Below are 15954 nucleotides of genomic sequence, written 5' to 3'. Positions count from 1 at the left end.
TTCTGCATTCGCACAACACATGTAAGCTGTCAACTCCTCTGACTGTGAAGTTGTCTCAACCACAATAAAGAGAAAACTTCATGAAAGGCTGAAGAATGCTCTTTTCACTTTCTGAAAATGCCAAGAGCTTCTGGGTGCCAGCAGAATGTGCTGTGAGAGACACGTCTTCCTCACACATCCTTCAGTTCTAAGCACCAAACTCAGCATGGTCTCAGACTTTATCAGAGATTTCCATGGCTGGCCTTGCCATCAATTATTCCCATTCGTCTTGATCACATGAGCCTCAAAGGTTAGATCTCCCTGTTACCTCCTAAAGTCCTCTCTGAAGCTTCTGACCTTTTCTGGTCTTTATGTGATTGACAAGGCTAAGGAAAGTCACTGGAGAATGCCTTTCCTGCTCTCAGATTTCCATAGTTCACCAGGTTAGGGTACCTGGCTCCACAGCAACCATCAAGTTCACCCTATCTCTAAGACAGATTTGGACCAAGACCAAGGCAATGGTACACAACCTACAGCCCAGTTGTCATGGAGATTTGGCTTATCAATGGATGAGAAAGCACTTTCTTCAGGGTTGCCCAAGATCATTCCCAGAGCAAAGATCCAAGAGAAGGGTTTTCACACAAAACCTTGCACCTTCAGCAATAAAGATACATTTCCATGATCTTGTCTTCTCTAACATAAATAGACACTGACATGTAAATACATGTATATGCAAATATTTGGAAAATTCCTAAACAAAACACTCCCCTACATATGCCCTTGTCTTCCTGGGAAGGGGATGAAAGCAACAGCATTTGACAGCTGTTAGACAAGTTGTTTAATGCATTCCTGAAAGTGTTTAATGAACACCTCACACAAACAAAATTTCCTCTAAACCTACTACCTCAGCTACATATAAAACTGCATTGCTCTGGCTGCTGGGCAAGAGGGAAGGATGCTCAGGTCTTGTTGTTTTTCAAGGTTTACCTTAAACCATTAAAAAACCCCAAAAATACTCATGGAAAGGAAGAGAAAGATGACATGCAGCAAAGTCAAGATCAAACAGGGCCTCTAGGAAGATGCTAAGCTTCAACTTGCCAAATTTCTGACACATTATACCTCAGGGGTGAGATCAGACACTTTCTGAAGGAGATGGGTGTGACCAGGCCTTCACATGATGCTGAGGGATCTGTGGCCCATGGTAGCAACACCATTTATGGGATCTTGCAGGTTCTTACATTACTCAGCTCTTCCACAGGTTAACCAAAATCCTTCCTACCTAACAACATTTCTGAGTTGCCAATTTAGCAACTGCCTAACTCTGCAGACCCAGTACAGTTATCATAGTTCTGCTCCAGTACTGTTCCCCCTCATTTACCTATCAGAGTTCATGACATTGCGTGTAGATGATCTAATCTGACAATTCAGTGGCCCCTATTCCTACATGCCCTCCATTTCTTCCACACTTCCTATTTATGAGCAAGCACTAGAAAGTACTTCTGCGGAAACTTGAGGTTGGTGCTTTGTACTCTTCAATTGTAAAGTTTCCCATTTTTCTTTTTTGTTGCACATTCTGCTTCACTCTTTCTCTTCTGCTCCTACAGTGATCCATCTGTTGTAGAGATCCCCCACAGTCAGAGCAAAATAGAAATATCTCATGGGAGAGCAGGGGTTATGCACATTCATGTGCAAGCAAGATCCTGAAGCCTCTTTCATCATGCCCAACCTAAGCTGCCTAAACAAACACCCACCGTGGTAGAAGTAGCATAAAAAAACAGGGTAGAAGATGATTTTCACCACTTCCACTTCACATACTCTCTTGACTTCCTTCATGCTGGGTCACATTTCAGAAATACTCTCCCACTGTTACTTCTGCCCCATCTGCCTCATTCCATTCCAGCTACCACAGCATCGATTTTCTTTGCTTACTAGGAGCACCTTGCTGACCAAGATCCATGACTCCCAACCTGAAGAGATTTACAGAAAAGGACAACACTGTCTTATCTGTCAAATACACCAATTCTGCAAATAAACTAGTGGGAGAGTTCATCTGATGGTCATATTCCAACCACGTTTGGCATTTCCCTCATTTTTTAGATAAAAGCACCGTGAGCATACATATTTTCACAAAAACAATGCAACATTATACTTGCACATGTGCCTGGTTTCTCTGTGAGTACAAGACCAAGCAAATTCTCAGTATATATGTCAGATTAAAAGACCCCACCTCTTAGAAAACAAGGCATTTTAGAATTTTTTCACTATGCTGTGCTACACAGATATCCAAAAAGTATCAAATATTTTGCCTCTTTATGGATGTAAGACTTCATTCAGTCAACTAAGAGATCAAATAGTGAATTTCTGTCCATAAAATCTTGTCATTCACTATTTATTCTATTACACGTATTTCACCATTTCTTAAATATAATTTTGTTTTATTTCTTCCTGTTCTTTAGGACAGAAAGCATTTTGTGAAGTCTTCGTAAGACTAACATACTTCACCAAAAAAAACCTCAAGATGCTTTAGGTCACAGAAAAATAAAACTCTCATTTTTCTTTTTAAAAACAGACAGTGAATTTTAAGTGTTTTTTGGAAGGAACATAACCTGTTTCTCTAAACACAATATTTGCATTTTAGTTCAGTGAATAGAGAGGAATGCAGGCACCTCTAAAGACCTGTAGCAAGTCCAGTCAAATGTAGACTGCTGATCTGCAAACTAAATTACAAAATTCAGGCATTCTAGGATAACTACAGTCAACTTCAGAACAGACAGTACCTTGAACACTAAGTTCCTTCACCTACAAGAGATCCAGCCTTCATGGCCTTTTGACAGTGGGCACCAGCAGCAGTAACCACCTTCAGCCAACACTTGCAGCTTGAGTTAAAACACGGAGGAGGAAAACCCTAAGTACTGGTATTTATTCAATTAGGGAACCCCATCTATCACATTTTAAAAAGTGTCCTAGGTAGAGGATTTCCTGGTTATCAGCATTTGCTATCTGTCCTCCCAAAGTCAAGGCACTGTGAAGTTAGAAACACAAGTATCATTAAACCAAGTGTCATGTAAGATGCAAGACTGTCGAAGAAAGAGGGAAATTCTTGTGTATTGTCACAAGGACTTACCTGGAAAAGGGCAGGACCAGTATTCCAGATAGAGCTCCCTGGAACTAGTGTCTATTTCACACCAGATCACCACGGGATAATCCTGACTCTCTAAACACCTGCTGGCACCAAGCTCTGTTTGAGGAGGTTGGGTGGACGTTGGTCTAACACAGGAGAGCCTCTGCCTTAGTAACAAGGGCAATTACCTGGAGAGGTAAATTCTATCCTTTTCAGTGAGAGACCACAATCAGGATCTCTTGCTTTTTGGAGAAGCACTCTAAGGCTTTCTGTTAAGTAAAAAAGCCAGTAGGGGCAGTAGCTCCAATTCAACCGAAGTTATGCAGACCAGGTCACACCCCACTTAAAATATTTACTCAGACAGATGAAGGATTACAGGTGTCCAAAAACCTGTATCTCAAAAGGTGAGGGAGAGGTGAAAAGATTCTACAGACATTTCTAAGCCTGTGGTTTCACTAATTTATTGTGCCAGGGATCTTTCACACTAATTAGGAGTTATCTAATGATTGCAGGTGCCAAACCTGGTTACCTGCAACATAATATTTTGAATTTGTTACAGATTTAAGAGAAATTAATATAGCTAAGGCATACTTTGATGCACTGAAAGCTAACCACTAAAATTTGTTATTTTATTAAGCTTTCTTAGCTACCATACAGATTTTACTGGCCACATCTTGTGCAGCTTTGTTTCAAAGTCATCCCAATCTTCTGGCTCTGATCCCAGCAAGACATTTTAAGACTCACTACTTCTACAGACATAATCTGACACTGGAGATTCTTAGCCAAATAAACATGACTAGTATCAAAGATTTTGCTTGAGCAACATGGTGAGTGTAATGACAGAAACATGCAGAAGATAAAACATCACAAGACTGACACACAGCACAGTCAGCAGTCTGGCAATAGTTAAAAAAGTCTCTGTGTAGGCACTTAGCAGATGTAAGTTACTTCTGCCAGGATAAGCCTTAAGACTTCATCTTTATTGAAACTGGCTTTGCTAACATGTGCTTCAAAGCCATTGTGTGAATACTCTCCAAAAAACTGGAAAGAACAAAGGGAAACATGGAATACAGGATGAAGCCTTATTTATCATCCGCTTATGGAGCTCAGGCTGCATGAACAAAATTCACAGTCATGATATATAAATGCATCTGTCTTATTTTTCAGACTTAAAGATCCCAGACTAAAAACGCTTTTCTTTCCCTTCTTCTCCATCATGCCTGCTTAATTCATGAGAATCAACTGACTAAAATGCAGAAGGACTTGAGAGTTTCACTTGAGAGTTAAAGAACAGAAGACTTCCTTGCAGTGCAAGGAACAGAAAAACACTTGAGCCTTTCTGTTGATGATGTGCTTACAGTTCCACATATTAATATTTTGGACTTCAACCTAGCCCTTTTTATTTGCATACAAAGTTTTTCATTGCTGTTTTGTTATATGGCAAACCTACTTTGGCAATGTTAATTAACAAGGAGCAATATTAAATAAAAAGGAGCAATGTTAATTGCTCCTTTTCCTCAAATTGATGGAAAAAAAAAAGTTCTTTTAAAGAAAAAAAAAAAACAAAAAAACAAACCATCAGAAATTCTATCTGGATTTCAAGTTCTGTCCTGGTCATATATTTTCCATAAAACATTGAAGTGATTAAAGAGTATTCTGCAAGACACTGTGATTTACAGATGGAAGAGTGTGAGAAGAACTATCATGGGGTTTTTTTTTTATTCTAAAGCTGGGCTTAAAAAGAGAGGACACCACATGCCAATATCTGTAAAATTAGTATCATACAAACAAAAAAAAACCAACTCAAATAACTAGTGCTGACTAGCTTGGTAACTAGGCTTTAAGTAATGTACTTGGAGACCTGGCCAATGTGGTGCCTTATTTATGTGAAGCTAAACTGTCTGCAAATTGAGATACAAGTTTTCCTCCCTATGGAAAGAGCTGCTTTCAGCATTAACTGCTCAGAACTATAAGTACAGATAAAACAGCAGGTGAAACACTTGTGTGTATCAGTAACATTGCTAAGGGTCATAGCTGCTTGATGCTGCCTTGAGGAGGTAATCAAGCATGAACAGGGATGAGCAATGAGTTTACTCAGTAGGAATGATTAGCATGCAGTAAAGGGGAGGTAAAATGATGCTGAGCTATATAAATGAGAACCATTCTAAACATACTTTAATAATATAATTTTCTCATAGATGAAAACAGAATTCTTTGAGCTACACAGACTAATAAACATCCCTGTGCACTACTTGCTGCTTGTCTCCTCTTGACAGGATTCAGAGGCAGGGTGGAAAGGAAGAAAGCAGAGATCCAAAAGGTAGAGCTCGAGTATCTGCTCATATCCAAGGGTTTCATGTTGGGAGTCACAGACATCAGTGCTGCATCTAGTTTAATGAGATGCATTTTACAGAAGGTGAACAGTCGTAGTCCTTGAAAACATGATGCAGTCTCAATTTAAGGGAGCTAGATTTTTGGATTTAAACTTCTAAAAGCATCAGAAGACCATGACATCTGCAGGAACCTGCTACATAGAAGTAATTCGTAAGGGTTTATTCTTGATGAATAAATAATGATCACTTGGGGCTTATAATAGGATTCCTGGAAACATATACATATATATATACACACATATATATATATATATAAAATATATATCTATACACACACACAGAGACACATATATATATAATATATATTCGCACACACAGACATACATATATGTATGTATATATACATATATACATACACACACATGATATATATATATATATATATATATCTGTATATCTCAAAGTGCTGCTTGTGCACATCACTGTCCCAGGTCAGCTTTACACTGCATAAACAAGTAATTTTTTCACAGAGGGTTGAACCTTTAATAAAGAGGATAACACTTTGCCTGAAACCTGTTCTTCAGCAGAACAGTGAAAACAATCAGCAAGGGTCCTGTGACCATCCCTCATGCCGTCCCTTGACACAGGGGATCTGAGGCTGTCACCCTGTCACTCTCAAGCACCACCACGCTGCCAGCACACAGGCATCTGTTTCAGCTTTCAGGTCCTCATGCACAAAATATGCTTCCCTGAGGGTAAAGCCCAAATAAACACCAACCTTCTTCAAATGAAAGTGTCAGAGGGTCTATATCCTGGGCATATAGATCTCAAAAACTTCCAGCAACTCCAGTCATTTGTGTGGCACTTTTACACTTAGAATAAATACCTCAAGGAAGAAATCTGACTCCTTCTCTTGGCATTCTTTCAAATACCTTAATTATTTGGCAATGTTGCTGCATAGATAATGATGTATATAAAATAAAAGGCAACACTACTTATTTCTACCAGCCTTTGTTCTCAATTCCATCTGCCAGTGCCATAGGACTGTGAAATCCATTTGCTGCACTAGGTTGCCCATGAGATGGTCATCTGAAATTTGCAAAACTCACCACAGTCAACCATGTGCAGTTAATTTTTGTTAAACATGTGATAAACCACTGAAACAAACTACCTTCTTTATTTAACAATATGCCTTGAGAACAGATTTTCTGATTTAAGGGGATAGTTCTGTCCATTATCCCATTAGATACACATTGCTAGAAGCACCCCGGGCATCCCATTGCCAAACAAATGACTTAAGCTATCAAAGGCTCTAAAAACAACATCGGCTCCTTCTGCTCTTGATTATTGAAGAATGGCCCCATAAAATATCACCCATTAGATCAGATCACCAAAAAAGGGAAAAGCAAACAATAAGAAGTCCCACTTCCTATCAACTTCTCACCAAAACTCATATTTCATATACCTGCCAACATTTCTGAAATAGTTACACCACCCTGATGTTTTCCTCACAGCAAAAGTTTTCAGAATGATCTTTCACAACAAACCACATCAGAGCTGGCAGGGCATCCCAGTGCAAGAAGACACTGATAGCTATGCATGGGAAATGAAAAATTCAGTGTTCTGACTCCAGATGTTTCCTGCATCTAGCATGGAGGAATAATTACTTCTTTTCTCCTCCTCTGTTTATTTTGGTCTAATAAAATTGGAAACACTGAAACATATACTAGAAATTTTGGCCTAACCCAAAATATTTTTAAAGGCTTGACTGAATACAAAAGTCATATACAAAGCTGTTGCATATTAATATGGTGCTCCATTCAGAGCTGTATGAATACTTATGCTAGATTGGACCTATAACATCACACAGAACTGAAATCTGTTTCAGTATGACTTTTTACAGCCAAAATTTTTCAACAAGTAAAAATTAAGCATCAGTTATGTTGACATTTTGAGATTTGACCTCACATATAATAAATGTTGGTTTGGGACTTTATTCTTCCTTCTTCCAAAAACACTTCATTTTGTCATTAAAAAAACAAAGCACTATAAAAGCACATTAAATTAAAGCAGGAAGTGTTGAGCAAATGCATGAAGCTACATAGCTGGTCAGTCTGTAAAAAACAACCCAAACACAATGTGGTAAGTGAAATAGTAATGTCAGAAGAAAATAGATCTTCACAGTATAAGGCGGCTGTTCCAAAAACCAAAAAATTGGATCTGCAAGCTTTTGTATACCTCAGGGAAATAGATATCTTGCAAGTTCAGTTCTGCTCAGCCCACTTGGTGTCTCCTAGAGATACATCTATCTGCCAGCCAAAAGCATAAGCTTTATTCTTCCAAGAAAATATATTCATTTGATTTCACACACTGCTCTAGGCTCCCAACATTAAAAGCAATGCCAGCATTCAAACCCTCTTAGCTTATGCTTTTAGTCCTTAGCAGGTATATAACACAAGAAACCAGCAGTAGAATTCTGCATTTGTCTTCCAATCCACTTATTTCACGTGTCTTTGTTCAAACACCCATCCCACTGCAAGTTCACACCATGCTTCTAAGCCTCCCCTGAACTTGCAGAGCTGGAGTGATGTGGCCTAAACAAACCCAGCAGCCAGCAGAACGTGCTGTCACTGTGAGTTGGGTCAGAGCTGGGATGGGAAATGCCATCCTGGCAGCACCCTAAGGAGCCCATTTCAGTCACCCTTGTAAACTGCTCCTCTGAGATTTCTAACAGGGCTAATTACAGGTACACGTGCAGGCTAGACATCACCCTATTCTTCCAACTGACTTACTGATTTATTTTATTATTTATAGTTATTTTATGAGAAAAACTGCATACAATGCAGGAGCAAACTGAAAATTCTATGCTAGCATATTACATGACCATGAAAATGCTGTAGTGACTCAGGTGAGAACAACAGATGATCTCCTTCTGATCATACAGCAGGAAGTGCTTCCTCTAATTGCTAAAGAGGTTTCACAGCAGTGCTTAGCAAGCCAACTTCTCTGCCTTGTCCCAGAGTCATGAAAATAATAGTCCCTACACAGGACAAAATCAGTTTCACTAAACCTGTGAATTTTCAGTCATTCATCTTCTTTCTCAACTTAATGAAAAGAAACACAAAATGCTTCTACTGCTTGCTATTTAAGTGTTGACACCTTTGATTCACCTAGATCAGCTTAATCCCCATACCAGTAAATTTATTACCTGTTGGAAAAATCCATCTTGTTCTTTAATTCTAAGAAACGTTCAAGCAGTTCAGTGTACAAGAATCATGTTCAGACATGGCAAAAGAGGAAAAATTACAACCTACTTAGGGTGAAAACCATAAAATCCTTTATTAATCTGATAATATGACAGACTAATCCATTGGTGTGGTTTCTTTCTTACCTCAATAATCTTGTCATTAATTTGCAGGCCTTCTGCTTTGTCTGCAGGTCCATTTTCCAAAATCTTTGACACATAAATTCCCTCAGCAGATTCCTCCTGGTTGTTCTGTATCAAGCAACAGGGAAATTGCAAAAAGGGCCACATTAGTACAAAAATTGAGAGAGTACTAAAATCAGCAGCATTAAAAAATGTAAATCCATCTGAAATATGCAGCTCATTTTTTAGCTCCTTGAATTAAGAATTAAGCTCCTGAGATTTTTTTAACTTGCTTAACACAAAGTAGCTATTAATCAAAAGGACAGAATTAATGAACTATTCCAGCAATTTTTATAAGATTATCCATTTACTTCCGGTTATTTTAGTCTAAATGAGACACAGTGTGCAACAGTAATCTGATCCCAGCTGAAATACTTGGAGCAAACCTCAGACTTCAGAGCAGCCAGTGACTAGCACATAAATGCACAGTGGAAGACACTCATAAAAATGGATGCACAAGTGTTTCTCTCAGAAGGAAAAGGGCCCCTGCAGTACTGCTGCTTGCAAACTGCCTTACTGCATTTGAAAATGAAGCTCCAAGGAACAAAGTGACATGAGTTAGCTGGCACGTAACAGTGAGAGGATTTGGCTGGAACTGGTTAACCTCATAAATCCTATTCACATGGGAGATTGAGAACTTGCTCAACTATGAAATCCCCACAGACGAGCTGTGGACAAAAAGAGAATCCATCTCCAGCTGATCTCCATGCAACACTAAGTACAACTCACAGAAGGTCATATTTAAAACAGCCAAGTTATCTAGCACAGCTGCAACAATATAACTGACATTGTTGTACATGCTGGAATTACTTTATTTCATCACATGATAATTAAAAGTAGTTTTAAATAATTATTAATAACTAATATCACTGCCTACTTACAGGGTTTTAAGTGTTTATACAAATAATAACCTAGCTAGCAATAACTGAAGGAATTTCTTTCCAGCTGATTTATACTTTGGATTGCAGTTTATATGATGCCCATTTTCCTTCTGTGACTGGTGAATCCCTGACCAACAGCTAAGTTCATGTGTGCACAGGTCTAGGTCCTATACGCTCATGGGGACAATGCTTTATAACTTTTTCTATTAAGAAAACTGTGAAGACATATGTAAAACATACTTTATACAACGTGGCAACATTCCTACAGAGACTTGACCCAGGTAGATTTAAGGTCAATAAATATTTGTTCAGCAAAATATTAGTCAGACTATGTTTTCATAAATTCCTTCCCCCCCCCCGCCCCCCTTTTTCACAGAGACTCATACATGTCAGGGAAGAAGCAAAAGGGAAACACAGTAACAGTTCTAGCAATATTTTGAAATGATGAACAAATAGATTTCCATTGACTTCCCATCTAGGCAGTGAGAAATGAAACTCTGATAAAAGAAGCATAATGGTGAAAATACAAGAGGGATGTGTTTGGTTTTAACCTGAGAAAACAAAAAGCTAGATTATAGCATCTTCACCCACATAAAACTGTATTTCTTTCCATCAGAAATTTCATTGACTTTTTCAAAAGCAATCTATGATCTGTCTAAAAAAAAGGGTACTTCAGTCTGGCTTGTAGTCCCCATCAGTTGCATGTGCTGCTGCCCACCACTTCTGATAGGAAAACATAGCACAAGGCACACTGAGCTCCAGCACTGTCACCCAGCCCAGGGGCTGTGCAGCAACTGTGCCTGCAGCACAGCCCCCTCCAGCCTGGCTTTGATGTGGCCTCCTTGGGGCAAGCAGTCCTCCCAGCCAGACAGAGCTGGGGCCCATCAAAGCAGCCTTGCTCCCTCAGAATAATGAATCACCTCTCAGGAGCACACTCATGAGAGGCAAGCTCCTTTCTGACAAAATAAAAGATGATCCTATGATGAGTTATTCCTTTCCTCTCCTCCTTCCTTCAGGTAGCAGGCAAACAGTGGGGATGCCTATTATGGGCTGAAAATAAACACAGCCAACAGAAAGTATGTATGTGCATTACTCAAGTCATCAAGAGTCACCTGCTTTCCAATGGAAAAAAGCTGCATTGCACTTGTAAAACACAATGTGATGGAGAACACACCCCCAAGCAGATGACTAATACAGAGACATCACTGTTCTGCTCTTCTGCTGCAAGAGCCAACGTTTCAACCAAGGGCACTTTTTCCCTGGACAGCCTGAACGTACAGAGCACCTTCAGGAACTCTGTCTCTTTAACAACTCCTGTTCCACTATTTAAGCTTTCCAGCAGAACTTTGTGTTTTCACTATTTGAGTCAACTCAAGCATTTTTTCCTGTTCTCAGCTCCAGATACACTGAGTGTCACACTGATACCTGGGAAATGCCAATCAAAAGCCTGTGGTAGTCACATTTGTCAAAATAAGAACACAAAGGAATTTCCAAACTGAACTTCAAAGACTCAAAACCACCTGACACCCATCCCTGCCTCACAACCTCACAAATTTGTCTCCAAATATGAGTGTTATAGAAATTAATTTCCTTTTCTCCATTTGGCAATGATCTCAACACACAGTGCTACAGACCTTCATGTATTTATCATTTACTCCTTAAAAATCACAAAATATTAAGTTGGAAAGTCTGACAGTTTGTGACACATATCACTGTTGCAGTATGCACCGTCAGCATCTAAGTCCTTTAAAGAAGCTCAGTTGCCATCCCAAGAAAACTGAGCACATGCTCCCCTTTCCCTGCAGTTCTACAGATGCAAATTAGAGACATCACAATGCAATCCAAAATAAAGACTGTCTGAATTTTGTTACTGCTGTACTCAAATATGAATATAATCGTGGCATGTGTGTTTTAACTTGTAGCCACCTGTTGTCTCATCCTTCCACTAGAAAAATCTAAGAAACTCTTGCTTTGGATTTACAGCCCCATCATCTGATAACTGCTGGTCTTGATATTTACCCAGAGGGAACAGTAACTGCAGCATAGAGAGTGGACTGATGGGAACAGACTCTTTGGCACCACTAAATATAGCTTTAGAGCAGAAGATTGCCAAACTAATACACAGGGCAGGGTCCTACTCCCCGCCTCAACAACACTAGAAGGCTACAATTCTCCCCCCAACAAGAACCTGATCAGTACATAATTATTACCAACCCTTTTTAATCAAATATTAATTTTCCAGTTTAACAGGTTTCTTTACCCTTCATATGCAATGACAGTCCTGATTAATGCTTTTGGAAAGATGAAGTAAAAAAAAAAAAAAAAAAGCAAGCATATTCATGTGTATATTCTAAGTGGGGGCTAGTGATCCTTATGCATATTCTGTGGTTTGCAATGAACTTTCTAAACCTAGACTGATGAGATTAAGATTCAGTATTGGTGAAAACCGTTTCAGTTCATAAAGAAAAACTGAAAGCAGGCATGTGAGAACAGGACATGTGCTTAAACTATCTGAGCTACAGAAGCAAACCTTCTTCTCTCCTGTAAATGAAAAAAAAAAACAAAAAAAAAAAGGCAAGCTGCTTCACATAATTCCAAAGGCTTAATCCTGCAACAATGACTTTTACAAGTATTTCCATTGAACAGTTTGCATGAATACATATTATCCACATGGGAACTGAGTGTAAACCAGCCTAAGTTTTTAAAGAAAAAACACTATGAACGCTCTTCCAAAAAAATGAGAATAACACAATTCTCATGAGATAACATCCTCCAAACAATACTCCAGGTATACCTGATGATAAATAGTACTTCTATCTGAAGAACAGATTCCATACCTACTGTCATCAAAAGTTACTCTTAATTAACAGTGTCACCTAGAGTTACTTTTTGCATTACCTGATTGGGTCGTCCTCCTATAATATTGAAGCCCAAAGTGTCGTTTTCTCGGTGTAGCATGATCATCAATGGTTTGCGCGCTCCTCCCTAAGAAACAAGAGATTAAACACTGGTAAAGAACACAGTCTCAAGAAGAAGTTATTAAATGAAAACATTATTGCATGTAAGATTTTTAGCTGGAGAATATATAAGAAAAGGCTTGAAGGAAAACTAGGCTGGAAAGACTTGGCACTGGAAAAAAAAACAAAACCAAAGGAAAAGTCATGATTCACTGAAAAGTTAGCAGGTAACACCTGATTATCTCCAGTTATCTTCAGCTGAACAGAAAAAAAGGACAGGTTTTGGGTGTGAGAAATGCTTGGCACCACTGAAAAAGTCAGAGCTCCAGATGCCTAGGAGTCTCTATAAACATAAAATTGCTATAAGTGTTAACACATTAAACATACAGACTAAAATACACAAAATTCTAATTTTCAGACCCCAAAGTCCTACCAGTACACATTTTAAAGCAACTTTCAAAGAATACAGTGAAGCTGAAAAACAGCTCTTTATCCCAAACTTTTTCTCTCCAAAAAGAAAGGATTCAAAACATCTGTAAAAATATGGGTTGTATTCTGAAAAAAGGCTTAAAATATAAAGCAGATACTGAGAAGCATAAACGGAGTAAAAGTTAAAAATGAGAAAAGAAAAACCTTTTCTTTTAGTGCACCAGGTCAATAATTAAATTTTTTTAAAAATTAAAAATCGGAGGCTTTAGCACAGCAAGTTACCTTGTTTTACGCTGAAACCCACATTTTATTAACTGTGTCAGTGACGTGTTTTATGTCCGGACGGTAGATTTGAATTTAATTCCGTGTGTTTTTACTGTACGGATCGTTTTCCTCCCCGGCTCTGAGCGGCGGCGATGCCCGGGCGGCAGCGCCCACAGCGCCCCCTCCCGGCGGCGCGGGGGAGCGGCGCTCCCGCCCGTCCCGCACCTCGGCCAGCGCCAGCGCCAGCGCCAGCTCCAGCTCCAGCTCCTCACCGGCAGTCGCGACACCTCTCCTCCTTTCTTCAGCCACTGCTTTCCCCCACACCCCACCCCAGCAGTCACTGCTGGCCCACTCCACATGACTTTATCTCATCTGCCAAGAGATGAAGCAAGTGCACGAGCACACCTCTCTAAACCTCACGGACTAGCTAACCAGAGGAAACTTAAAAAAATTACTCAAGTTTTCAAACACAGTTACTCAATGCCACGAAGACCTGTGAGACCTGTATTCTGAGGCATTCTGGTGTCCTGTGAACAACGTCCCCTTTCCCATTTTCCATGCAGCAGGCATATGCCCAGCACACTACATTGCTTCTTCGGGTGTGAGTTTCACTGCAAAGACCTTTTCCACCTGGGATTTTGCTTCCCAAGAGCCCATGTAGATTTAGGTAGAAAGAATAATTCTTTGATTAAAACACTTCTCACCACGGCTGCAATCAGCAATGCCTGAGCCTGCACAGTGAGCTTCCAGGCAGGAATCAAAAACCAACCAGTTCCATCAGAGCAAGTGAAGCCAGCTCACCGCAATTCTCGCATGGTTTGTTTTGCCTAAGGAGCGTGTCAGTCTCTGGGCAATGCCCTCAGATCTGAGGGGAGAGCGCAGCACTGCTCCGGCCTCTGCTTATCAGAGGCGGTAGCTGTCATACCGTTCTACCAAAGCTTTGCTGTCCTTTCGCCATCCTTTCCACAGTCGACAATAATTTTACACTCAAGTTTTTCAAGACAACTTCTCAGCTGCTCAAATAAAAGTTAAAAGCCAGCTCCACGCCCCTGAGCTGCCGCAAGTACCAGCTGGAGCAAAACCAGCAGCAAGAGCAGCTGGGTCCCTGCGAGGCGGAGCGGTCTGATGTGGACACCCTGATCGGAGGAGCCAGGACCCGTTTGCCAGCTGCCAGCCCAGGAGCGAAGCCATCTCCCCTCCCGCCCCTTCCCCATCCGAGGCAAGCGCTCGGTCGCAGCCTCTGCCAAGCACTGCTGGGCTCACCGCAGCACAGGGTTCTGGCTACCGAAGAGGGACAGGCAAGAAGCGTGTCCCCAGTGGAGGTGTTACAAAAAATCAGTAAAAATAAAACTCTTCATCTGGCAACAGGGTCCGGCGGCTATATCTCCCCGAAAGAGGCGAGGGGCGGCTCGCATCGCCCGGAGGATGGACGGCAGGATCGGGCTAGGTTCCGAGCTGCTGTGGTGGTGACTGCTGACCCCGGGGGCACGTACCGCCCCGTAGTTCACTCGGCCGGTGGTTCACAAGTCGGGCACGGGAAAGGGAAAAGCAAAAGCAGGCTGGAGGAGAGCAGAGCTGGAGGGGCGCGGACCGGGGCGCGCTGCCCCGCCAATTCCTGCCGCCGCACTCACCTTGCCGGGCTGGCCGCCCGCCAGGTCCCGGGCGATGCTGCTGATGTGGCTCATGTACTGGCCGAACTTCGCCTGGTACCGCCGCGCCGTCAGCTGCACCTCGCTCTGCAGCGCCGACAGCTGCGCCAGCAGCGACTTCTCCCTCCTGCTCCAGCGCAGGGCGTCCCTCTTCAGCTCCTGACCCGGCTCCGGGGCGCCGCCGCCCCGCAGCGCCCGCAGGCAGCGGTGCCCCCCGCCCGCCCGCGGCTGCCCCGCCGCGCTGCCCGGCGAGCGGCCCGAGGGGTGCCGGGCCGGGGGCTGCGGCTCGGCGGGGCCGGGCGGGCCGTAGCGGCACGCCGCCAGGTGGGCGGGCAGCTCCCGCAGCCGCACGGTGCGGCCGCAGCCCCGCGGGCTGTAGTCGCACTTGACCTCCAGCTCCTGGACGAGGCTGCGGAGGGGCAGGACGGGGCGCAGCTCGGCGGCCGCCAGCGGCCGGCAGCGCAGCGGGCAGCGGCGGCGCCGCGCCGCCCAGGGCAGCAGGCAGCCGGCGCAGAAGACGTGTCCGCACGGAGTGGACAGCGGCTCCTCCAGCACCCGCCCGCACAGCCCGCACTGCAGCTCCGCCGCCACCGGCCCCGCGAACCGCGACGGGTCGAAGCCCATGGCGCGGCCGGGCACCGCCAAACTTGGGGCGCCGCGACCCCGGCCTGGCCCCGGCGCCGCTGCAGCCGCTCCCGGCGGGCGGCGGCGAGGGGCGGGCGGAGGAGCGGGGCTGCGCCGGGAGAGGCGGGCGGCAGCGCCCAGACGGAGATCCCGGCGGCTCTCCCCACCCTCTCGCATTAGCTCCCTCTCCGCGGCGCTGCCGCCCCACGCCCAGCCCCGGCACCACCTCCGCCCTCCCGGGGCATCCTCGCTGCGCGGCGGGGCGAGGACCGAGGCGCGGGGACGCGCCG

The 15954-nt window shown here is 42.9% G+C and overlaps 1 protein-coding gene across 1 annotated transcript in view; it reads right to left on the bottom strand.

Annotated features, from left to right (window-relative positions):
* The window catches only part of PDZRN4 (PDZ domain containing ring finger 4), a 230828-nt gene extending 215164 nt beyond the window's left edge, over positions 1 to 15664 (bottom strand). The window contains exons 1-3 of the mRNA XM_036401809.2: positions 15023 to 15664; positions 12640 to 12726; positions 8825 to 8929 (exon numbers count right to left, since the gene is read on the bottom strand). Coding sequence (XP_036257702.1) covers positions 8825 to 8929; positions 12640 to 12726; positions 15023 to 15664 — 834 coding nt within the window. The remainder of the gene's footprint in view (positions 1 to 8824; positions 8930 to 12639; positions 12727 to 15022) is intronic.
* Positions 15665 to 15954: the final 290 nt, after the last annotated feature.

Source organism: Molothrus ater, chromosome 5 (genome assembly GCF_012460135.2).
Source record: "Molothrus ater isolate BHLD 08-10-18 breed brown headed cowbird chromosome 5, BPBGC_Mater_1.1, whole genome shotgun sequence".
NCBI lineage: Eukaryota > Metazoa > Chordata > Aves > Passeriformes > Icteridae > Molothrus > Molothrus ater.
This window is presented reverse-complemented; position numbering and strand designations above follow the sequence as displayed.